The sequence below is a fragment of the Peromyscus maniculatus genome, chromosome 2 (genome assembly GCF_049852395.1).
Source record: "Peromyscus maniculatus bairdii isolate BWxNUB_F1_BW_parent chromosome 2, HU_Pman_BW_mat_3.1, whole genome shotgun sequence".
In the NCBI taxonomy this organism is placed as follows: Eukaryota; Metazoa; Chordata; class Mammalia; order Rodentia; family Cricetidae; genus Peromyscus; species Peromyscus maniculatus.
The window spans coordinates 73,932,259-73,957,107 of record NC_134853.1 but is presented as its reverse complement, the minus strand read 5'-3'; the positions used below and the strand labels follow the sequence as shown (position 1 = coordinate 73,957,107).

Sequence of the window (24,849 nt, the reverse complement as noted above, 5' to 3'; positions counted from 1 at the left end):
CTGCCTTCCTGGCTCTGGGATAACAAGCACATACCCATTTCTGTCTCCTGCTAACACTCGGAGTCCAGCTCACTAGTGGCTCCTTTACAGCAGTAAACATGAAATAATTATCCAGGAAAAAGTTGCAAGGAGTCTGTGAGTGCCTGGTGGCCATCTCTGAGGTCCACAAGCCTGCAATGAGGAGGCTTGAACTGAAGAGCTAAAGGTAATGATGGAAAGTACTTAGAGCAGTGTACAGCAGCAGAATGTACCCAACATCTAAAAAGTCCATCTGTTCTTCCTTCCATTCCTATCTCTTTCTTCTTTTCAATGTATTCTAGTTCACAGCCTGCTTTTAATGACATACAATCATTTTTTTTTTTTTTTTTTTTTTTTTTTGGTTTTTCGAGACAGGGTTTCTCTGTGTAGCTTTGCGCCTTTCCTGGAGCTCACTTGGTAGCCCAGACTGGCCTCGAACTCACAGAGATCCGCCTGGCTCTGCCTCCCGAGTGCTGGGATTAAAGGCGTGCGCCACCACCGCCCGGCAACATACAATCATTTTTAACAAAATGAAATGGCCTTGGCTCCTTAGGTCTGTCTTGCCTGGCAGAGGTACTCAAAGGGTGAGGCCTGGATGCCTGACTGGGTCAAAGAGCCACGCTGAAGGAGTGGGTGATAAGAGCTGGTTGTTTGCCACCGTTACTGACTGAAAGTCCCTACCTCCTATCTTGTTGTATTAGTTAATTTTCTATTGCTGTAATAAAATACCATATCCAATGCAAATTACAAAAGAACACACTGATTTGGGCTTGCAGTTTCAGGCTAGAGTCCATGAGGGTGGAGCAAAGACATGGCAGGCAGCAGGAACAGCTGAGAGCTCACATCTTGATCCACCAGCAGGAGACAGAGAGCACACTGGGAATGGCATGAGCCCTTGGAAACCTCAAGCCTGCCACCAGTGATACCTCTTCCAATAAGGCTACACCTCCTAATCAAACAGTTCCACCAACTGGGGACCAAGAATTCACTCTCACCTGGACCACCACACTTGTCCAGGTCCCTCTGGGAGGACCAGGTCTGATCTGTCTCATATCTCATCATGTCTCTCTCATCAGCTGCATGGTTCTGACATACAGACACTGTTCGGCAGGTGGTGCTTGGCAAAGCTGATATCTTTCTCTGCCTTGCCTACATTTGAAGATCCACCTCTTCAGGGCCCAGACCTGATTATGGGATAGATTTTGCCTTGGATTCTCCTTCATTTTCATTAGAAGGTCTTCCCACATTGCACCCCTCGATGCCCAGCACCCAACCTTGTGCTCTCCATCCCTGCTGAATACAGAAGGCAGCTTAGGGAGGAGGGGCAGGACCATGTGGCCATGTGTTCTGAGAGGTCATCAGCTCCAGCTGCTGCTCACCTATCACCAGCTGTTTCCCCCCACTTAGTAATCTTACCTCTGTGCCTTGGCCACCAGATCTACACCCCTTCCTAAGCCCCCCCTCAGAGCTTCATACCTGCCTTTGGTGACGTGTGGCACAGGAACTGAGAGAAGAGCAGATAGAGTGGCCATGGGTCTGGTCCCTTGACTGGGGTCTCAAGAAATCTGGTCTGCAGTTATCTGGCAGAGGTATGCCTACTGGTGTGGGTTCATCTGCTATGGGCCCAGCCTTCTTAGTGATCTAGAGCTTTCTGAACACCCTGGCAAAGGTTGGTGCTTCCCCTGATATTGATGCTGAAGTCAGGTTGATTTCACTGTAGTTTTGCTACCTACACCAGGAGATTCGCCAGGTTATCCACTAAAGCCTGTGTATGTAACTTAACATCTGTTATGGCTCCTTTCTAACAAACACTTGTTAAATGTACACATACACTAACATGCCCAGGGCTGTCAGATAGTCTTCACGATGCTGCCTATACAGAGAATAATCATTTTGGCCAATCTCAGCCCTAATCCGCATGAACCTGTACAGAGTATTATTAGCCCACTAGTTTTCTCTTCCTAGGAGACAAGTAACATCAGGCACCCCCTCAGGGCTTGCCTGTCTCCCATGCCCAATCAGAAAAAAATTTGTGATCTAGAAAGGACATAAAGAAGAGTGAAAGGGAGAGCAGCATTCAGAGATCAGCACTGATTCCAGCATCTTACGTTATAATTAAGGTGATCTCTGCGCACTCCCTTCTTGAGATGGTCACACCATGTAGCCACAATGAGTTAGAACTCCTGACCCTCCTGACCCTCCTGCCTCAGTCTTCCAAGTGCTGAGGTTACAGGAAGAATCTTGACAGCTTAGGGATTCCCTTGAACATTGCAAATTCCAAAAGATTTTAGACAAACTATATCCTGTTAATTTCACTGGGTAACTGGAAAGCAAACAAACAAGACAAAACATCACAGCTTAGGTTGGTAAAGGGTGTTTTGTTCTTTTAAAGCCAGTGGAAGGACTCAAGAGATGGCTCAACTGTTAGTGCATGTACTGCTCTTGCAGAGGCCCTGAGATTGATTCACCTCAGGTAGCTCACCATTGCCTGTAACTCCAGCTCCAGGGGGTCTAATGTCCCCTTCTCACCTCCATAGACACCTTCATTTGCATGCACATACTTACACATGGACATACATATAATTAAAAATAAATAAGTCTTTTTAAAAAACCAATGAATTATTACTTAGTTATTTTTTTTATTGCTGTCATAAACACCATGACCAAGGCAACTGGTAGAAGAAAGGGCTTATTTGGGGCTTTTGCTTTCCGAAGACTAGGAGCCCATCACCACCCCAGTGGAGGGGCACCCCAGCAGGCAGGTGTAGCAACTGGAGCTGGAGCTGGAAGCTGAGAGCCAAACAGAAAGCAGAGCAACTAGGGAATGACACAGTCTTTAAAACCTAAAACCCTTCCCCAGTAAGGAACTTCCTCAAGCAAGGCCACACCTCCTAAATGTCCCTAAACAATTTGCCACCAACTAGGGACCAAGTGTTCAAATGCCAAAGCCTATGGGAGGACATTCTTATTCAAACCACCACAATTACTACCTTTTACAGAGAAAATTAAAATGGCCCAGTGGCTCAGTTACACCAATTTCACATTGACCTTCCAGCTGATTCTTCATCTGAACTAAAGAACATAGACATGATACGCGCTTGTTTTTTGGAAGTGAGGGGATGCTTGCCTCCCTCAGTTTGACTTGGCAGCCTGAAGTTCCCCCAAGGCCCTTTGAACGGGATTGTTCTTGGACCACATGTATTTTTTATACATTTAGAGAATTGGAGTTGCTACTCCAAAGAAAAGGAAGATTAATTCTGGCTGAAAGAACAAACCTAGTAGAATGGAAAGGAGGGAGTGAGAAATGGAAGCTGCCACTCTGAGCCCACACAGGCCTTCTTCCCTGGACACTTTACAAAAGCTCTTTAACATGTTCTGTGGGACAGCCAGCCCCGGGAACCCAACCACAGACCTAGAGATAAATCACAGAGCAACAGAGGCCATGTTCTTGGGAACAATGATTTTTTATTTTTTTAAGTGCTCTGAATTAAGTTTTTATATTTCTCGAGAGTATGTTGGTGTCTGTAAACCTAAGTAAGAAATTCTTTTTCTTAGCAATCTTCTGCCCCTCAGTTCCTGAAAGAGGTCCAGAAGGAAGCCAGTCTGGCTGCTCCCAGGGAGGATTAAAAGGAATTCACCTCATGCCAATGCTTGGACTATGATTTTATCTGACCCTTACACCAGGCCTCCACAGGAAGCAGCAGGCTGATGCTACCTACCTTCAGTCAGTAGTTAAACATATGTCTGTTATGTATATATTGTCTGTCAAGCTATGTAATCTTTGCTGGAGATAATACGGTGAATTATCTAGATGTGTCCCTAGTTCCCTTAGGGCTCACACTTCTTGAGAAAGGGAGATGAAGGAGAAGATGATTTTCAGGAGAGATAGAAACGATAGGGGAGACCTGCATTAGAAAGGAGGCCGGCCCAACGGCAGCTATCCCCCTCCTGGGTAGCTCCAGTTTGTCCTCCTGTCCCCTCCAGCCTCTATCCCCGCCTTGCTGTCCTCGGAGTTTCACCTTCCCTCCCAGCCGCCCACCTCTGGTTCCTACGTGCTCTCTCGCGAGCGGCCCAGGCCAACGGCAGGACTCTGCCTTGCTCTCTCCTTCCTCCTACTGGCTTGGGCAACCCTACTGCCCACCGCCTCCCACCATGGGCAACGAGGCTAGCTTCCATTCCGAGATGGGCAGTAACTTCGAGCACGATGAGATTAGAAGGCTGTGCAGAAGCTTCAGGAAGTTGGACGTGGACAAATCCGGCTCCCTGAGCAGAGACGAGTTCATGTCGCTGCCTGAGCTGAAGCAGAACCCACTGGTGACTCGAGTGATCGACATCTTCGACACGGACGGCAATGGGGAAGTGGACTTCCACGAGTTCATCCAGGGCACCTCGCAGTTCAGCGTCAAGGGCGACGAAGAGCAGAAGTTAAGGTTCGCCTTCAGAATCTATGACATGGACAAAGATGGCTACATCTCCAACGGGGAGCTCTTCCAGGTGCTGAAGATGATGGTGGGTAACAACCTCAAGGATTGGCAGCTGCAGCAGCTGGTGGACAAAACCATCTTGGTTGTGGATAAGGATGGCGATGGCCGGATATCCTTTCCAGAGTTCTGTGATGTGGTCAGAGGCATGGAGATCCATAAGAAGTTGGTCGTGCCTATGTGAGTTTTGTGGGGTTTTTTATTCGTCTGTTTGATTTGGTTTGGTTTCTTTAAAGGCTCCACTCAACATACTTAGCTTTCTTCTCTCATTCAAGATATCCAGCTACTGTCTCTCGGGTTAATCCGGAAGTGTTTCTCTCTGCCTCTACCATATCTATACAGTGTCATTGATTCAACCTCGATGACGATGACTACAGACAAGGGGAGGAAGCAGGAGGGAAATCAGAAATTGAAATAATTCTCATAAATGCCTTTTTCTTTATTTTAGAGATCACGGTCAAGAAGACTAAAAGCTTAAAAATAAGAAAATGTACATCTTTGCCTTTCTTTCTCAAGGCTGTGTATATGGGAGAAGACTACAGTTCTCACAGAGTGTTAGGCACTCTTTTCATTTACTTGTGGCATTCAGACTTTTAACAAATTGTTAACTTCCTATTGTAACAACTAGCAAAAATATATTTATCTTTGCTTAGTATCCTTTAGTCACTCTCTGGGCACAAATACCCGAATAACAGGATGCACCTGACTCTCCATGGTCATCCAGAAATCCCTGAGCATGTTTGAGGGATAGAAGTCTGAATGGGGAGATTCTGTCATGGTGCTGTAGCCTGCCAGAAAGTAGTCTCAGAGTTTATGTGCCAACAGCTAAACCTGGACCAAATGGCCAGCCCACCAGTCTCAGTACAACAGGTTTTCAGCCTTATAGGTTCTGAAAAAGCAGTGTTTTGGTCAAATAGGGCATCCTCTGTTGCACGAATCTTAAAAGTTCTTATTAATAAAAATAAACCTGGAGCCAGGTATTGGGGTGAACGCTGGAAGATCAGAGAAGCAGAACAAGCCACAGCTCCCTCACCTCTCCAATTCCTCAGCTGAGCCAGTTTCCTCAGACTGGAAGCCTCTGAGTCCTCATCCGGAATGAATCTCAGCTGAACTGCTGCTCAAAAGCCTAAAAGCTTAACCAGGCCAAAAGTTTCTAGTTCCTGGTTTTCACGCCTTATATACCTTTCTGCTTTCTGACATCACTTCCTGGGATTAAAGGCTCACTTCCTGGGATAAAGGCATGAGTCACCATGCTTGGCTGTTTCCAGTGTGGCCTTAAACTCGCAGAGATCCACATGGATCTCTGCCTCCCAAGTGATAGGATTAAAGGTGTGAGTGCCACCATTTTCTCACCTTTATATCTAGTGGCTGTTCTGTTATCTGACCCCAGATAAGTTTATTAGGGTGCACAATATTTTGGGGAACACAATACCACCACAATCCTCCCCAGCAAGAGCCCTTTCATCCCACACCCAAACTCACTCAGCTGGGGAGAATGAGATAGAGTCAGTTTTCCCCAAAGGCAAAATCAGCAGATTCAGGCTGAGGTGGCCTTTCCCAGGACGCTGAAATGCTATTGTTCTGGGTGATGAGTGGTGCAAAGACTGGCAAACATAATGAAAGCTGGTAACACTGGATCAGCTTGCTTCTGAGAACCTGATCTGGTCCCCAGCAGAGAAGCCAACAGTTGTCTTATCTCAGGAAAGTTTCTCCTCCACTGTAACATTCAACTTAGAGTTCCTCGTGCCCAAATAATTAGATGAGGATCCTAGGATGTGCTGGCACTTGATTCTAGACAAGATCTAATGTTACACACCTTCTTCTGCAATTCACATAGGGCCTGTTGGTGGCCTAGGATCAGCAATGGGAGATAGGACTTTGTGGAAAGGAACAAGCTCTGTTCTGTTTTGGAGTTGGGTTAACACTACTATTTGTCCCCACAAATGTCATTAGCTCCCTGTAGCCCCTTATACTATTGTCAGTTCACAGAGTACAAGATGTCCTTGGAAGGGCAAGTTCAGCCCATGCCCCAGCAGCTGCCACTTCACAGGTTGCTCCCCGTAATGAGTCGCCTGACACTCAAAATACTGTAATAATGAAATAAACTCTTCCTACACTTACCCAGTCGAGAGACACCACTTAACCATTTCTAGATTTATTGCTAAATTTTGAAGAAGCTGCCAATTAGTCTTGGGAGGTAGGAATCCACAGATTTCATTGCTGGTGCCCATCTAGCCCAAGGCATACTGCAACACTTTTCATTTTATACTTGGAAACCACAAGGAATAGGAATTCCTGACTCTATAATTCCTTTTCCATCAAAAAATATATATTGGGATTGTGCAAATAGTGTCATCCCTGTAGCATTGGAGTCAAACCCATTTCACAACAGTTAAGACAATTTGAGACCCAAACACCCCAGGGTACAGATTCAGAACAGTGTCACCACAGCCGCTTATTAGCTGGGTAAGTATGAGCAACCTAGCTTCTGTGTCTTTCCATCCACGTTTACTTTGAAGATTCAAAGAGATGAAGTACGTAAAGTGTTTACTAACTTCCTTCCCTTCCCCTCTCTCCCTTCTGTATGATCGGTGTGGGAAGAGTACTGGCGTCCTTTGTATCCTCACTTTCTGACACTTTGCCACAACCACTCTAAAATTAGCTGGACATCTACATAATTTGGGCCCAGAAAGAACATGATAGGAATAGATGCCAAGGCAAATCACACCACATGTTTCTCAACTTGAGACCCAGAACACACTTGACATATCTGACTTTGAAAGGAAATGTTAGTAAGAACGGTGAGCATAACCCAAGAAGATCTCCTGAGGACAGATGTTATTGCTCTGGAAATGCACTCTTTCAAATGGGAAAAATTCAAAATTACGACCAAGGATTTTATTCGGTTAACTTCATATTTAACAAGGAAACTCTTTTGGAGTAGCTGGATTAAGCTCATTGTTCAACCAATCTACATATCATAGCTGCCCAAAGCTTTGTGGCAGTATCCTTGAGCTGACTACTTGTTTCTGGTTTTAGAACAGAAAAGATCTGGCTAGATATTTGGGGAAATGGAACATATTTACTTGCAAGCTAGAATGCTTTTTTCTTCTCTTAGTTAACTGCCAGTTTCTCAAAAAAAAAAAAAAAAAAAAAAAAAAAAAAAAAACAATAGTTCCATGTAACTATTGGCAATAACAATTGGTGCGGAGGAGGTAATCAGCTCCTAACTTCTATTATATCATCTGATGAGTACTGAGGTGGTGCTACCACTGCAGCCTTACAAATGACAAGAGCAATCTTGTCCAAGGACATGAGACTGAAAAGAAGAAAGGAAAGACCCAAGACCACAAAGACCACGGTTCCTTTATCCCATATTAAATCCCTCTTGTTCTTAGGGTTACTATGTTCACTTGTCTCAAATTATTCATAATAATCTTATTAATGTAGTCTGGTCAATCCAATTTCCACAAGAGGAGAAACCAAGAACTAATGAACTAACTACCTGTCAAGGTGCAAGAGGCCCAGACCTCTTCAGTTTTATGCATTACAGAGAAACAGCCATATTTTAAAAATGTGTGTATATATACACACACACACGTGTGCAAGTATACAAGCACAAGTGTGCACATATATGTGAGGACAAGTCCACCATGGGTGTTGTTACCAGGGGCCATTTTAAGAGAGAGTATCTTACTGGGACTGGGATCACTATTGCAATTAGGCTGGCTGGTCAGTGACTCCATCTTCTCTACTCTGGGATTACAAGCATGCACCACCATGCCCAGCTTTTTAACATTCCAAAAATTGAACTCAGGTCAATTACTAAGGTATCACTGCAGCCCCTGGAGACAGCTTTAAACCACCTTCCACTTTCATCTTAGCTTAAGAAACAAGTGACCATATTTAAATTAAACTGATAACAGCAATATGCTCCAATGTTACACACATTAGTAACAACACATTGTTATGATTCTATGTTAATGGAGTGTGTCTGCTTTCCACCATATGTTATAATTTCCAAGCCACTAGATAGATAGGTGCCCTTTTTGAAATAGGGAAAATAGTGGCCTCAGCACAATTGGTTTGTATTTCAAGTCAATCGTGCTTTAGAAATATCATAAAGGTGTAGGAGTGTAGCTAATAGTCTGACAATTAGACTGGATATTTGGGAGTGGCTGAGAGGGTCGGATAGTAAGCATAGGACCCAGGCTCTCATGCACACTAGGCAAGCATTCAACCATTATGCTTTATCCCTGGAACCTGAAATCCTTTGCAGGATTACCTATGCTAGCCAATGACTATGACTTAGAAACTATGTCACAACACCTTTAAATGATTTATAATGAAAAATAGCAGTGCATAGACACAGCAGCAAAGCTATGTAGATGGGAGGATATTCTCTGGCAGTTCACAGGCTACATCTAATCCACAAATAGGCATTTTTGTTGTTGATAACAGCAGTTTTAAAAGATGGTTTTGCTGTTGCTTTTTAAAACCCAACAATTGCCTGCCATGGCGATGCATTCTTTGATCCTAGCATATGAAGAACACATACACACACAATCCAAGGATCTTAAATAAAATTGAAAGTTTAGCTTAAAGGAATGCAGGCCATCCTAAGATGGAAGTGACCTCTTAGGGTATAAGCCTCTGCAGTATTGGGACTAAATTGAAAGTCTTGAAGAAATCTTAACATACCCCCTCCATTCCCTAGCATAAAAACTCAAGATGGACTGAAGAGATTAGCATTCTCCCAAATCACCACTAAACACAAAACCTTCTTCTCAGGACAACTGAAACAATAGAAGAATTTAGGGTGGGCAAAATACGCGCATGAAAACTTGCATGGACTAAATCTAAAAAATAAAAATAAAAGATACTATAGGAAAATTTAAAGTGGAAAAAACATAAAAAGTAAAGAAAGGTCAATAGCTTTTTAAAGTCTCCTGTCTGAAATGCATATGATTTACACAAAAGTCAGGAAAATAAGCATGGAAAAATATTCAGCCATCTTAGACAGTAATTACAATAATTGAATCAAACTAGACTAAGGGTATAGCCAGTGGTAGAGTGCCTGCACAACACACATTGATGTTAGCACCAGAAAGGAAAAAAGAAAAACAGGAAAAACTAGTTATGATACAAGATTGGTGAAGTTATGCAGATCTGGAGCTCTGCAGCATCTTGTACCTTTGGTGGCACAGAGACTGGTTTCTGCCATTTTTTAAAGGTCATTTCAGATACCATCAATCACCAAAATAGTTATAGCCACTGGTTTCTGCCATTTTTAAGGGTCATTTCAGACATCATCAATCCCCCAAATAGTTGTAGGCATTGACCTGATAACCACGCCCATAGCAGTGTTTAATGCAATAATCCAAAATGATATGTTTAACTGATAAGACTTTTCTACTGCAGCAGTATTTATTACATATAATAAAGTATAACCATAAACAACTAACAGTTTGAGAGTAGTAAATTATAATAAAAGAAGCAATAGACTTAATCGATTGAAGCTAACAGATTTTAGAAATTAATATTAAAGGTATGTTATTGTTTTTTTGTTTTTCAAAACAGGGTTTCTCTGTGTAGCCCAGGCTGTCCTGGAACTAGCTCTGTAGACCAGGCTGGTCTCAAACTCACAGATATCTGACTGCCTCCACCTCCTGAGTGCTGGGATTAAAGGTGTGAGCCACCACTCACTGCCTGGCAAAGGTATTATTTTAGAAAAGACTTGTTTAAAAGAAAACATAGTGTTTACCACTCTAGAAAATATATATGCCAGTGATCTTAGTTCAGAAGAGAAGGCAGAATTTTAAAGCAATTGTACGAGACCAAGCATGGTAGCTCATATAATCCCAACACTCAGGAGACTGAGGCAGGTTTTCCATGAGTTCACTGCCAGTTTGAACTATAGTGAGTTCCAAGCCAGCCTAAGCTACAATGTAAGATTCTGTTTTGTTTTGTTTTTTTAAAAAGTGTTTGTCCTATATTAAAAGGATACAGTAGTCTCAGATTGAACTGCTTCTAGCTCCTCAGATGGGAGTGGGGCCTCATGAGTTCCTCACTTATCCATGATGGAATATTGTACATTCAGTCTTGTACAGGTAACCATCAGTGCCATGTCATGTACAAAACACAGTTTCACAGCACTCCTTCCCATTCTCAGGCCCTTATATTTTTTTTCCATTTCCCCTTTTGTTATGTTTCCAAAGGTTTGAGAGGGTGAAATACACACACACACACACACACACACACACACACCATTTAGGGCTGAACACTCAGTGTTCTCAGCACTTTGACCAATTTTGATTTTGTATTAACCAGCACCCATTACAAGCAGAAAGTTCCTTGACAAAGGCTGAAAATCAAAAACATAAATATTAAGATGGTAGTTGATCAACATGCCCATTTAGCAAAATAACAACAGTAGAGGCCCTCCTATGGCTTACGACGGCCCAGCCATAGACTTTTGACCAGGTTTACAGTACCAGACATTCTTCGTGTGCAGAAAACTTCAAATCCAATTCGAAAAGTTACTCCCATAGCAGTCATGCTATTATTGCACCAATGGGCACATCTTGCCTAGCAGATCAGTAGTATAGCATTCAGGCTCCAGTCCTTTCTCTCAGTGGCCTGCATAGCACCTTCTAGAACTATCAAAGATAGCCAGTAGGGATTAAGCTTCCAGATCAGCTTCAATTTGATTTCTCTATATTCTGAAACCACACTTTAAAGTGTGTGGTGGATTTGACAATAGGTTCTTACCATCTAGTTCTTATGCGCAACCAAGAGCAATGGCAATGACCTGTATTGTTGGGGGTGCCTCTGTGGTTTCCTTTACCAACAACTCAAAGGAATGCATCCCACTCCTGACACTGGGATTTTTACTTACTAGCTTATAGCTTCTGGTAGCAGCATTATCCAGCCATGTAGGGTACCTCTATTCAAGGGAGTTTGCTTTTAATGTTAAATGTGATATATTTGGGGATAGCCAAATAGTCTGAGTAGGGAAATGAATAATAAAGCCATTATTTAAAATTGAAGAATAAAGTTAAGACTCTTGGTAATCATTAGCATATCACTGGCATTTAAAGCCATAAATCTGGATGAAAAATAAGTATAGCAAGGAATGGAAATCATGCCATTAATTACAGTCAGAGAGATGAAGATTCGCAATGGGAACTGAAGTGGAAGCAAGGAAGAGAAGTACCCCCAAAACTAAGTATATATCAAAACACATAAATAATAAGGTGACTCACAGTGATTGAAGCAGTTGGACAATAACCTGACCAGAGTGGATCCAAGTCAGAATGAGTGGAGACTAATTGGGAACAATGGATACAGACAACTCTGTAGAGAACCAGAGGAATGAGATAAGGTGGTTGCTGTGTGTTGTAGACAGCCTGTGAATGGGAAGAAGGATTAGTTTCATGGGAGCATCATTAATATATAAGGTTTGATTGATGAGTAAAATACTTTCATAGCATTCCGTACTGGGGTCTTGGGAATTACTTATTTATCAAAACTTATTTATCAGCTGCTCTAAGTGTCCCCATACGAACAAGATACAAAACAGAATTTAGGCACCAACAAAATTGGTGATCTTGGTCTCTACATTTCCTGGAAGCATAATGGTCTGGGCAGAAACCACACATTTGATGATTACAGGCATCTTTCTTTATCTGTATTGACTTTGTTCTTAGAAATGTGATGACCAGTGTTTACAAATGGTGGCAGCCTTTTCCATCACTCTCACAGGAAATCACAAACTATATTCCCACTTAATTCAAAACCACAATTGCATTTCCTAATTATCATGAAGATATTCTTAGGCATCTATGCATGTGCATCCCTAACACACAATGTGTGATTGTGGTATCACATTCTACCAAGGATGGTTGCATAATCTGTAGCATTTAACATCAGATATTTATTTGTTTGTTTGTTTATTATTCATTTTGAGTGCTAAAAACTGAACCTAGAGAGTACATATGTTAGGTAACTGCTCTACTACTGGGGTGCAAGTACAAAACAAATGCATAGCACACTGAAAAAGAACATGACTGATTTAGTTTGCCTTACATTGCTATGATAAAACACTGACCAAAACCAAACTAGGGGAGGAAAGGGTTTACTTCATAGTACTGAAGGAAGTCAGAGCAGGAACTCAAGCAGGAGCAGAGGCAGAAAAAACAGAGTATGGTTACTTACTGGTCTATTCTCCATGGCTTCCTCGGCTGGCTTTCTTACACAGGCCACCTGCCCAGCAGTGGCCCCGCCCAGAATCAATCGTTAATCAAGACAATGCCTCCACAGACTTTCCCACAGGCCAATGCAGTGGAGGCAATTCCTCAACTGAGGTTCCATCAAGTACCTCTACTTTGTATCAAACTGACAAAAACTAACTAGCACAATGACCCAAGGAGAAAAAGACTGAATTACAGCATCAGCCTTCTGTCTTATCACTCAGAGTCAGACACAAACATTCAAGTTGATACTCACAGGCCAAGTATTGTGGATTTCCAATTCCGATGCTGAATTGTTTAGTAAAAAAATGGCAAGTTGCTATAGAGAACACATAATGAGAAATCAGATAGCAAAAGATACTTGCAAGAGAGGTTGACAGAAACAGATTTCTGCAGCCTGGTTCCCCCACACATTAGTATGTTGGATTTGGGGAGATATAATTAATCTCTAGGCACCTCAAATGTGAAATGGAGGCAATTAATACTTAAAGGAGTATTACACAGTCATCATATCAATATACACATATAGAATCTAGCATGTCTATGAAATTCCCAGTTTAAAAAAATAAACATAGAGGACAGCCAGGGCTACACAGCGAAAACCTGTCCTGAAAAATCAAAGAAAAAAAAAAGCAAATAAATAGATAAACATACAGAAATGGAAAGATTGCTTAGTAGTTAAGAGCACTTGTTGCTCTTCCAGGGGCCCCATGTTTAATTTTCAGCACCTATGTGGAAGTTAACAACTGTCTTTAACTCCATTCCAGAGGATCCAACACCCTCTTCTGGTTTCCAGGGACACTTGCATGTGTTGTACAAACATACATGAAGACAAAACACCCACATATATAAAATAAAATAATATAAAACCTTTTTGTTAGCCTATTAGTGTGTAGGTATAAAAGAATTTTAAATTAAAAATGTATAAACTCAAGACAGCTCATTAATTATTGGGATAATATAAGAAAAATGAGACTTTGTTATAAACAAGAAAACAGAAGAAAAGCCTATATGTTTAATAGCAAGGTGACCCAGTGTGAATTGCATTTTTTCCTTATCTTGACAGTACCTTATAAAAAAAAATGTGGCTCATTTAGAGCTGAGCTGAGCTGAGCTGAGCTGAGCTCAGAGTTTCTGCTCAACATTTGATGATGTGACTGTTGGAACCCAACAGTAATTCTCCATGCTTGCTCTATATCTCTAGCAGTAATTTATTAAGTACTAATTATCAATGATAATGACACCACCACCCAAGCTTTTAGCATGCCATAAAAGAACTTTACATAGTATGTTTTCTTATAAAGCTGCAAAACTCCTCACAAAAAGCCAGCAAACGAGGTTCCTTTTCTTTCTTCACCACAGCTGCCTCATTTTTGCAGCCTGGTGCAACTCTCTATACCTCACTGGTTTATTTCCACAACTATTAAATTAAGTCATTGAACTAAATAGTCTCAACATTCCCTGCCAGATCTAACTTCTAGGATTCTTCAGCTCATGGTCTTTTCTCCTTAAACCTATTCCTTCTCTGCTCCTGAAAGAGGTTCTTTCTTTCATAGCCAACTGATTCACATATCCAACTGTTACAGTTCTTTATTTCTCTGCCTCTAAGAAATAGAAGCATAGTCCAAACTCAAAGCCTTTGAACAACTCCAGGGATGACACACAGGGAGATCCATGTGTGAGCAGCACTCCAGGACTGTGCTCAGCAGCAGTCCCAAGTCACCCAGGGTGTGTCCTTCGTGGTAGGGTATAGTGGTGTTCACCCAGGGAGGAAGGGTCTCTAGCTAAAGTAAAATTGAATCAAAGAGAGCCAATGACTATTGGGCTGCATGTGTCATGACACGGCCTTTCCTGTCTTATCACAGACTTTGCAAATGGGCATCAAGCATTTCTCTGGACTCTTCGTGCTGCTGTGCATTGGATTTGGTCTCTCCATCCTGACAACCATTGGTGAACACATAGTGTACAGACTGCTGCTACCACGAATCAAAAACAAATCTAAGCTGCAATACTGGCTGCACACCAGTCAGGTGAGTTCTGTAGGACTCTTGTTCCAGTGCTCCGGTACTTAAGAATTCTCAGGGAGGGAAAGACCCAGGGAAGTTTGTCAACTGACAAATGGCAAAAAACCAAGAGGGGGATGGTCAAGCACTCAGGGTTATAATTCCCTTTAGCCCACTAACCCATCTACCCATAAATTGAGGACTCACAGGGTCACTTCCTTTCCTGAAACACTACTGCTGCCTATAGAAGACGTAACTGTTTTGAGCCCAGTTTCACTTAACAGAGACCATCTGAAGACATGATGTGAAAAATCCATTCCCCACAGATTTTTTTTTCCCCTTGCCAAACTGAAAGCCGGTGAGAGTCTCACATTCCCGTTTGCTTTCAGGTGGTCCATCCCATTTCCCTGGTCTGCTTTTCTCTGTCAGGAGTTCTGAGGCTTGCTTGTGTGGGGCCATGCCTCACAGAAGGTTTTTCTCTTATAACACAGACACCGACATCTAATTTACAAAGATAATTAAAGACCATTTGGACAAACTCCTTCGCACATCTCTACCTGTCTGAAACCAATGTGGACATCCATGCTGCAGTCAGAGGCTGTAGTCGGGATGGAGGGACTAGCAAACTGTATGGTCTCATCTGACCGTGTAAGGTGGATGAGCCGCCCCACCTCCCCAGTGCGGGCTCCCTTCTGCATCCTGCTACTCCATGACTTGCCTCACGAGCTCTTGAAGGGGAGGCTGGGGTGTTTCTGCTTTTGACATTCACCCATTCTGTTACTCATTGCCTTGCTCTGTGTGGTTTTTTTTTTTTCTTTTATTTTGTCATTATTTGTTTTGTTTTGCCTTTGTTTTCTAGACAGACAACCGATTTTCTCACAGTTGAACCCTATTCTTCATACTTTCTGGGGAGTCATTGGTCTCCTTAAAGTCTGCAGACAAGTGATCTTCTCTGCTGTATGCGAATATAGAGTTAAATTCTCAGGATACCTGCTCCCTGCCTTCCTTGCTTTGGTTGCTTTTGACTCGACTCTGGCAACTGTACAAGGCTTCGTACCATACAGGAGTTGTTGGTTTTCACTTCTTTGTATCACAGACCACTTCACCATCCAAAGCATTTCTCCTCCTCCTAGGAATAAGAAGCTATAATTTAGAATCCTTGTTACCTTGTGACAGGTGGCTGAATGTTGACCGAAATTCATGCATGCCTGAAATTTTGGTTAAAGAAGCCAAGTTGTGTAACCACTGGATATAGTCTGTGAAATTCTAAGCAGTGTTGTGTCCCCTGATACACACATTCTAAATGATCTCTATGAATCTGTTCTTCCTACTAGAGATTTCACAGAGCATTAAACACATCATTTGTAGAAGAAAAGCAGCCATGTTTCAAGACAAAACGTGTGGAAAAGAGGTAAGAGGTCAAAGCTGTTGCTAAAGCCCTTGGTAAAATAAAAGTTTAGACATGTGGTGATACCCCATAATCAAAAAGGAAGTTACCTCTAATTAAGTATTCAGACCAAATTTGGGCAATCTGTTGGTAAACAAAATCAATATAAATACAAGGATTTTCAGTTATAATCAAGTAAAACAGAAAATAAACAAATCCATGCATATATATGCACTTGTGTACACTGAAATGCAACATAGGCAAAATATTGACAAGTTTAAAAATGCAGGTATGGACTGCAGAGACTGGCATCTGGGTCCAGTCCTGTCTGCAACATTTAACAATATGTGTTGTTTAACATCTGTTACCCAGACTCCTCATCTATGAAAAAGTTTTAAAAAGTATCCACTCCCTGGAATTATTATAAGCTATAAATGAAATAGAAAGCTAAACGCCCTGAAAGTAAATCAAATGCCTAGTATTTACTAGCAAGTATCGTATACCAAATACACAGAACCCTCCATTCGTGCATGCAGCATCTTTTTTTTTTTTCCACCTGGAATGCCTTTTAGGCATGTTTCAATTTCTCACATCTCCAACTCTCCTGAGAATATGTGAAACATGCTACAGAGGTGCCCACTAAGTCCACTTTCTGGCACTCTCACGACTCCCTGGATAAGGCCTTCACAAACAGGAAAAAGAATTAAGTGCCTCAAAGGCCCACACCTTCAACTACAGCCAGCCTGTGCATGGCTGTGTCCTCCTCCGAGGTGACTGAAGATGTCAGAAGCACTTTAAGTCTGCTGCTTGTTGGCCTCTGCTGCAACGGCCTGAGGCTCCCGTCCTGGACCTCTCACCTTCCCTGAGACCTCAGACAGGACAATGGCTTTGAGAATTGGTGGCACAAAGCTGGGATTTCTGGGTAGTTGAAAATCTGACACTAACACCTTCATAACAGAAGGAAAATGGTCTACAACAGGATTCTTATCTAGCTTGGATCTCCTCTGTGGCTGTGCTGGTCTCTGAGCTGCATCTAACTTGTCAGAATCATTTACAATCTCTTAAGGCTCCTTTCCAGTCACAGAATGACCTGTCACCTGGCTGTCAGTATGGTATTCCCTTGTCACGGTGCAAGTCTGTTAGTGACAAGCTACAGACTAGCCAGGTCACAGCTGCTCTGTTACCTTAGAGATAATTTTCCTATAATTTTTTAATCAGAGAAACACAAGAAGACATAGCTGTGAAATACTATCTTACAATTACAGAACATTTTTTTTCCAGAAATAGAAACAAGAAGTCCAGTGACTCTGTTCCTTTAATGGTATTCTTATACCTATGTCACCTAAGCTGAGAGCCAAATGCATCTCTTCACTCAACTTACCCTCTTCTCTTACAGACTCTCTTACTCTGATGAAGAGCTAAGACAGAATATGTCTTCATCATTGTGACCCAATTAATCCTCAACCTGTCACGAACAGACTTGCATTGTGGCACCACATAGGATACCACAGACTGAGGAGGGCTGTTAGGAGTGCTCTGTGACTGGGGAGACTTTAGGAGACCGTGGAAATGATTCTGATAAGCTGGCTATGGTCAAGAGAGATGGGACTCCAGCACTGGGGCTGCAAGCCATGAAAAAGAGTCTCATGCTGTCTACCTTGTCCTTTTATTGTGGGTGGCCCACAGTTCATGCAGCAACCTCCCTACAACCCAGAGCCTGCACCCTTCCAAACTTTGTATGCATTTGAAGTCTCACAGTTATTAGTTTTGAACAGTCCACTGGCATCCTGGGCTTCGATCTTATAAAACTGCTCCAACGAAGCCTGTTTTGCCCATTTTATTGTAAAATAATTCTTTGTTTCATTGGTCATGTTCAACTTTTAAGACCAGAGAAGGCTTGACCAAAACACAACCCAATTCCTTCTAATTCCTTAGTCAATTCCTTGACCAAAATACACACACATACACTCAGTCCTTCTAATTAGACACCTTATCTATTTATGCACCTACCACCTTGCATTCATAGGTATCTCAGAGTCACACATCAATTATCAGAGCACAGTGATGCTAGCAATTAGGATATTATGAAGAAGTCCAGCTTTTGCTTATTATTCTGTTATATTCCCGCATACATGTCCCAAGCTTTGGATAACCAGACTGCCTGCCTGATTATTATTATTATTATTATTATTATTATTATTTTATTATGTATCTGATCACTATGGCTACCTGAACAGTCTAATAAAATGGGTAGACAATTCTACTCTAATCATTCTGTAGTACCAGAGTTAGGTTTGCTGACTTAGAAATACCCTTTCTTTCTTCTCTTGAAAGAATCAAATGCAAATGTCCATACCATTATGACATGACATCCTGCTCTACTCTCCATATTTATTGAATGAATTTGGAGGACTAGAAGAATGGAAGATTAACATGAGCTTGGTGGCTTGGAGAAATTCTAGGTCATAGTAATAAGGCAGATTTTAATGCACATTAATGAATATTTCAAGAGAGCTTTTATCTGTAATTCATGATTTACTCAGTGGGAAAACTTAAAGGCCAGAAGAAAACATCTAACCATATCATCTCTGACTCCAGGGTCAGGAAAGCAGCTGTAGGTAGAATCTCTGTAGCACTTTCCCCCAGACCATGACATAGGAAAAGGGAGCTCTGGTGCTCTCTCGATCTATGAGACTTCAACAAGAGAACTGGTGAGATATAACCAGAGGTTTGGGGTGTCTGGGTTAATGCCCTGGGCAGGTCTAGCTCATAACATTTGTTTGAAACTAGACCTATAGAGCAAGGAAAGGGGCCATGGATTAAAAGGGAATGAAGAATTAAACCACCTTGGCAATCTACTTCTGGGCAAAGCCACAGGGAACCATTCTATTAAGTCTTTGTGTTTTGTTCTCCACTATGTAACTCCACCAAGAATGCATTCCCCTCCCCTTGTCTTTTCCTACTCCAGGGTCTCCACTCCCACTCTCCAGGCAATTAGGAGTCCAGGAATAAAACTGATTTGGTTTTATGGGAACAAAACACAGGGATTTAATAGGGGTTTCCTATGGTGCTGTACCGCACGGTAAACTGCAAAAGTGGTCATAATCTTCCTCCTCCTCCTACTCCTTCTCCAGGGTAGAAGGAATCAGCAGTCATATTGCTAAGACTAAGCTGTTCTCACAGTGGGAAACTCTTTTTATTGCATCCAACCGTCAAGGTGTACTTTGAAACTTGCCCAGCTCCCTCCCATACCCATCGTGTATCCTACAGTCGTGTCTCCATGATGGTGGCAAGTGGTATATGCAAGCATGAAGGGATTGTAAATCTATTTCTAGCCATCACCACCTCAGAGAAAATCAAGGGTGCTCTTATTTTTGTTTTTAAGCATCAAATTTGACTTGTCATTCTCAATATGCATAAAATTGCCCCTGTAGTGAGAAACCCTTTGCTAAATCCTTGGTTAATAGGCCTTTATTCTCCCCTGAAGCCCAATATAGCCCAGAATGGATAAAAGTCAGCCATAAAATACTAGCAACCAAAGAACCAGTGCTTAGAGCACTACATCTGAACAAAGATTTCTCACTCTTTTTAATCTCTGTAGCCATGGGATATCTCCAGGCAGCACTGCTTTCTGAGCATTGCTTATAGGTAAGGTATAAAAATGTACCTAGGTGTGGAAAGATGGCTTAGCAAGGAAGAGTAGCTCAACATGACTGCAGGTGCCTGTGACCCCAGCATTGGGGAATGGGGACAGGCAGATCCTAGCCAAAGTGGTAACTTTGTGGACCCTGTCTAAAGCAATAAGACAGAAGGTGATAGAAGAAAACACAGGATGTCTTTCTGTGGCCTCAACATGTGTTTATCCTGGCAATGAACCCACCCACCTGTGGGAGGCCTATCCATTTCTCTATGGGAGGCCCATTTCCACTTTTCCCCCAGGGTACTCTTGAGGAGGAAGGAGGGAGAAACAGATAGAAACACAGGATAGCCTCGGGAGGGGCTGGATCAATATCCACCAGCCAATTCTATCTCTTCAAAAGGGCTTTTTATAGGAGCGCCAAGGGGAGGAGCAGAAGATCTCCCCCTAGCACAGCCAAGTGCAGACCCTTTCAATCACCTGGTAACCACACACATGGTCAAGCAGGATTCCAATGCAGCCCTGCTGGGTAAAGCAAGCTCAGATCTAACTAGGAAACCTCCGTGGGCCTCCACACCCATATCTCTCTCTCTCTCTCTCTCTCTCTCTCTCTCTCTCTCTCTCTCTCTCTCTCTCTCTCTCTCTCTCTCACACACACACACACACACACACACACACACACACACACACACATACACGGGTGTTGGGGGTACTTTAAATAATTCATAAGACAATGCACTGTAACCAGAGGTGGAGCCTTTCTGTCCCGATTGCCTAGTCCCAAATAAACACACAGAAACTTACATTAATTACAAATGTTTGGCCTATGGCTCAGGCTTATTATTAGCTATCTCTTACATTTAAATTAACCCATATTTCTTATCTATGCTTTGCCACGTGGTTCATGGTATGTTACCTTATTTTGTACATGCCTTGCTTCCTTGGCATCAGGTGTCTGTCCAACTCTGCCCTTCTTCCTGTATCTCTGTTTGGCTTTCCTGCCTAGTCTTATTCTGCCTGGCTCTAGGCCAAATCATCCTTTATTATCAACCAATGAGAACAACACACATTCATAGCGTACAGGATCCCACAGCAATGCACTATTTCCCATTTCACCAGAAGATATCCAATTCCTGTGTCAAAGCAATATAAGGCTTGGTAAGACCTTCAATTCAGTCCCTGGCTCCTCTTTTCCCCATGGTGCTCTAAGCAGGCAGTCCACTCATGGCTTGGTGACTTTATTTCTACCAACGTAACTAGTTCTGTTGTTCACATAGAAGATGTGGTTGCAGGACAGATGGGGACTCTGAATTGTCTCTGTTTCCTAGGTCCAACATGGGACCCCAGCAGCTCATGGTGTGGAATACTTCTAATCTGAGTCATGAAAACCAACGAAAGTACATCTTCGGTGATGAGGGAGGACAAAACCAGCTGGGTACCCAGACCCACCAGGACATCCCTCTCCCTCCAAGGAGAAGAGAGCTCCCTGCCTCACTGACCACCAATGGGAAAGCCGACCCCCTCAATGTATCTCGGAACTCGGTGATGCAGGAACTCTCTGAGTTGGAGAAGCAGATCCAAGTGATCCGCCAGGAGCTGCAGTTGGCTGTAAGCAGGAAAACAGAGCTGGAGGAGTATCAAAGGACAAATCGGACTTGTGAATCCTAGGCAGTGCCACTGCCCCCCCTTTCTCAGCCCCCGATATTCTGAAGCCCTTGAGGCACTTTGTAAAGCTCTTTTGTATTGACTGACAAGGTGTGGGGTCTGGCAGTGAAGTGTGCTGTCCTCAGCCTAACATGCAGCAGCAACCGCTCTTCCCACACATGCCCCCTAGGTCTCCAGGGTAGGAATCTTTTCCATAGCAGGAACCTAGAGTTAGTCAGGGGTAAAGTCTGTACAAGGAGATCGGTGAGCAGCCAGAGGACTCTGGCTCCTGTCAACCTTTTCACCTGGTGCCACAATACTTCTGGTTTTTAGCCCTTTCTCTGCACTTCAACAAGAGATAAAAAATTGTTGCTCATACCTGTGTCTTACTGGGTTGGTTTTTAATATTATTACAAAATAGAATTATCCAGGTTTGCAGATTTGATACAACCCCCCAATCTAGATTTGATCTTACATTCTGAATAAGCAGGGTAGGAGCCAGGAAAACTGGGGCAGAGCAGATACATTAAAAGAAAAAAAAAATGGAGCTCAGAATTACCACAAGCAAGGGGGGACTGGCTAAGCTAGCACCGCGTGCTTGAGCAGCTCTGGATCTCTGAGCCCACACCCCAAATAACATTTAGTAGAAACATGTTGACGCACCACTATGAAAGAGAAAGGGAAGCAAGGAATGAGAGCAGAGGGCAGGCAGACGGGGAATTAACAATGCACACGGCGCATTTAAAATAAAGCCCTGGGCCAGAAAGGCAATTTGGCTAAAGAATGTATTGCACTGTACTTCTAAGGTAACTAAGCATCTCCACCATAGCGTGTGCCTTTTATAAAGGAGACAGAAGCAGAACAAGGCCATGTCCTTAGCAGGAACCTGTGCTATTCCCTAGTTAATGCCTGTACCAGGGTCTGTGAGCTGACACTGTTAATGGAAATGTTCTTCATACTACATGTGAGGCTGTTTTCAGATTAGGGGTCACCTCTTTGCCTGAGGAACCCCAGAAGCAACCCGGGGTTTATGAACATCACAAATGTCAAATACTGGAGTCTGCCCCCATTTCACCATCTCTCATCCTTACACTTATGGTCTCTTACGAACTGTGGTTGAATTTTAGTCTGATTATCCTCCTGGCTCCATATAATGCCCTCAGAAATGGATGTAATTAACCTAGCTTCCCCTCTGCTTAGGCATCACTTTCTAGTCATACAATTGCTGGCGTGCAGAAAGGAAAAAAACATGAGATCTCTAGACTTCCTATATGCTCCCAAATGTTGGCAAGGTGATCATCTAAGGCCCTCATCAGAGTGCCGATTGCCAAGAGTTATGTTGGGAGGGCCTAGCGGTGGGCTCAGAATCCTAATGCTAGCCAGCACCCCAGAACACACCACAGTCCTAAAGTTACTCTCAGAGAAGCAATGCTCTGGAAGTTTGGCTACCACCAGGCACATGAGAAGGAAGGAGAGCCTGTCATCTTTTCTTCTTTTACTTCAGCACCCAACTACTTACTGACTGGTATCCACATCCCTACCTTGATACTACAGTTCCATTTAGAAGTAGACTTTTCTGTTGGTCGATGCTGTTTCATCTTCCTTCTCTTGCTTATTCGGTTAATGTCTACAATGAACGCACAACACTGTGCCAAGAAGTGCTCAGATCATTAAATGGGGCTTCCATCATAAAATTCCTCCCACTTTGGGACACGATGTCTGCACTCCTCCAAGAGCTACACAGATCCCTAGATAAAGACAGTGGCCTAAATTGTAATCAAAACATCTGAGCAATGAGTTTAATGACTGGGTAAACCTAGGAGTGCAAGTAAGCTCAGATATTCAAGAGGAGGCAGGGGGGCTGTAAAAACAGATTTCAGCCTCACAGATTGAACACTCTAGTGAGGGGAAATCGGCTGGAAAACAGAAGAGGACAATGTGCTTTGCAGTGCTCTCCTACCCTCTTGTACTCTCATCTCAGCAGGGCTCAGCTGCCTTTAGCAGGTGCCCTCCCTTAGCCATTGCCACCTATCTGTAACAATGCCCTGGGGACACTGCTCTGAGCATCCCTGGATACCTGCTCAGCATGCAAGGCTGATGGATAGTGTACCTCAATTCACATGACAGTCATGCTCCTGTGGTACATGGACATTTGTGCAACAACTCATATTCCGGCTGTACTTGAGAGGCTGGCTATTTAAGGGAACACAGAGGTGAATTCTTTTGTAAAGAATCCTTTTGTAATGCAACCAATTCTCCCTTAAGGTATCTGTTTTGTAAGTTTGGATTTTTGTATATCTAGTTTATCTTAAGCTTCTCTACTGAGGCATTCTGAGTAGTGATCACATTGCAGAGCATCCTACCTACCCACAGAGCAGAGAACCCGTGCACACTCTTAAGAGGAGCTACTTGGCCAATACTGTGGCCAGGATGCAACAAGGAGCAACAAGAGTAAAGGAGGCTTATGCTGTCAGCACTGCTTAAAATGCTTCCAATGCCCTGGGTAAAGAAAAAACATAATTGCTTGTGAAGCAGTTTTCATGATAAATAGCAAAATTTTTAATGGTAGTAATTGAACAGTGTTTTGCAATTTGTGAAACAGTGTGCTGTGTTTTGTATAAAGATTTCACGAAAGGGGGAGTCCTTCCAAACCTTTTGTTCTGCTCCACCTCAGTTCCCTCACCTACCACTCAGGCTCACAGAGGAAAGCTTCCAGGGGTAGGGCTGTTGGAATGAGCTAAAGGACGCTGCCTTATCATGTGAACTCCCATTTCATGGGATCAGGAAATCCTCTGTTCCCATCAGGTTCAGGTACTGCAACACCTGGAATGTGGCCCATTCTCCAAGGGGGCCTGGCGAGGGAAGCAAACAAAGCATGATTGGGTAAGCTGGTTTGTTTGACTAAGGGTTCCACAGTGTATTTGCCACAAAAGAAAAAGTATTCCTCCAATGATAAAAGCAAGTTAGAACAGCGGGGAGTCAAGGAGGCAGCCATACAGACCTAAGAAGTTAGGGTAGATACTATGCCAGAGTTTCCTATTATTCTAAGATCTGCACAAACCCTATTCAGGAATGGCTGCTTCTCTTCCCCCCTGAAATATGGTACGTGGAGCCATGCAGAACAAAACTACATCACTGAGGGAACTCCTTGGTGTTGGATCTGCTAGAGCCTTGAGGCATAGTTGAGCACCCCTTTGCGTGGATCAAGAAAGGAAAAGAAACTACTTCAGAGTCTCTTTTCTTCTCAACTCATTTGGAAAGGCAACCCTGAAAATCCACTCAGTCTTCAGCAGAAATTGCTTTTCTGGTCATTAAAACCACTCCCCCGCCTGCGTTGTTTTGTTATGCCTTCCTCCCCACCCCACTCTCCCACTCCTGCCAAACTCCCTTGTTTAGTTGTCAATCATTTTATGAAAATGAAGTGCTT

General features: G+C 42.9%; 2 protein-coding genes across 2 annotated transcripts in view; both read left to right on the top strand.

Moving 5' to 3' along the window:
• Grin3a (glutamate ionotropic receptor NMDA type subunit 3A) overlaps positions 1 to 21,800 on the top strand; it is a 188,851-nt gene extending 167,051 nt beyond the window's left edge. Inside the window, exons 7-9 of the mRNA XM_042271173.2 lie at positions 14,617 to 14,781; positions 16,089 to 16,165; positions 21,107 to 21,800. Of these exons, the coding sequence (XP_042127107.1) occupies positions 14,617 to 14,781; positions 16,089 to 16,165; positions 21,107 to 21,446 (582 nt within the window). The 3' untranslated portion in view covers positions 21,447 to 21,800. The remainder of the gene's footprint in view (positions 1 to 14,616; positions 14,782 to 16,088; positions 16,166 to 21,106) is intronic.
• Ppp3r2 (protein phosphatase 3 regulatory subunit B, beta) lies at positions 4,074 to 5,154 on the top strand. The gene is made up of 2 exons (XM_006973654.4): positions 4,074 to 4,679; positions 4,948 to 5,154. The coding sequence occupies exons 1-2, from the start codon at positions 4,171 to 4,173 to the stop codon at positions 4,967 to 4,969; spliced, it is 531 nt and encodes a 176-aa protein (XP_006973716.1). The 5' UTR covers positions 4,074 to 4,170; the 3' UTR covers positions 4,970 to 5,154.
• Positions 21,801 to 24,849: the final 3,049 nt, after the last annotated feature.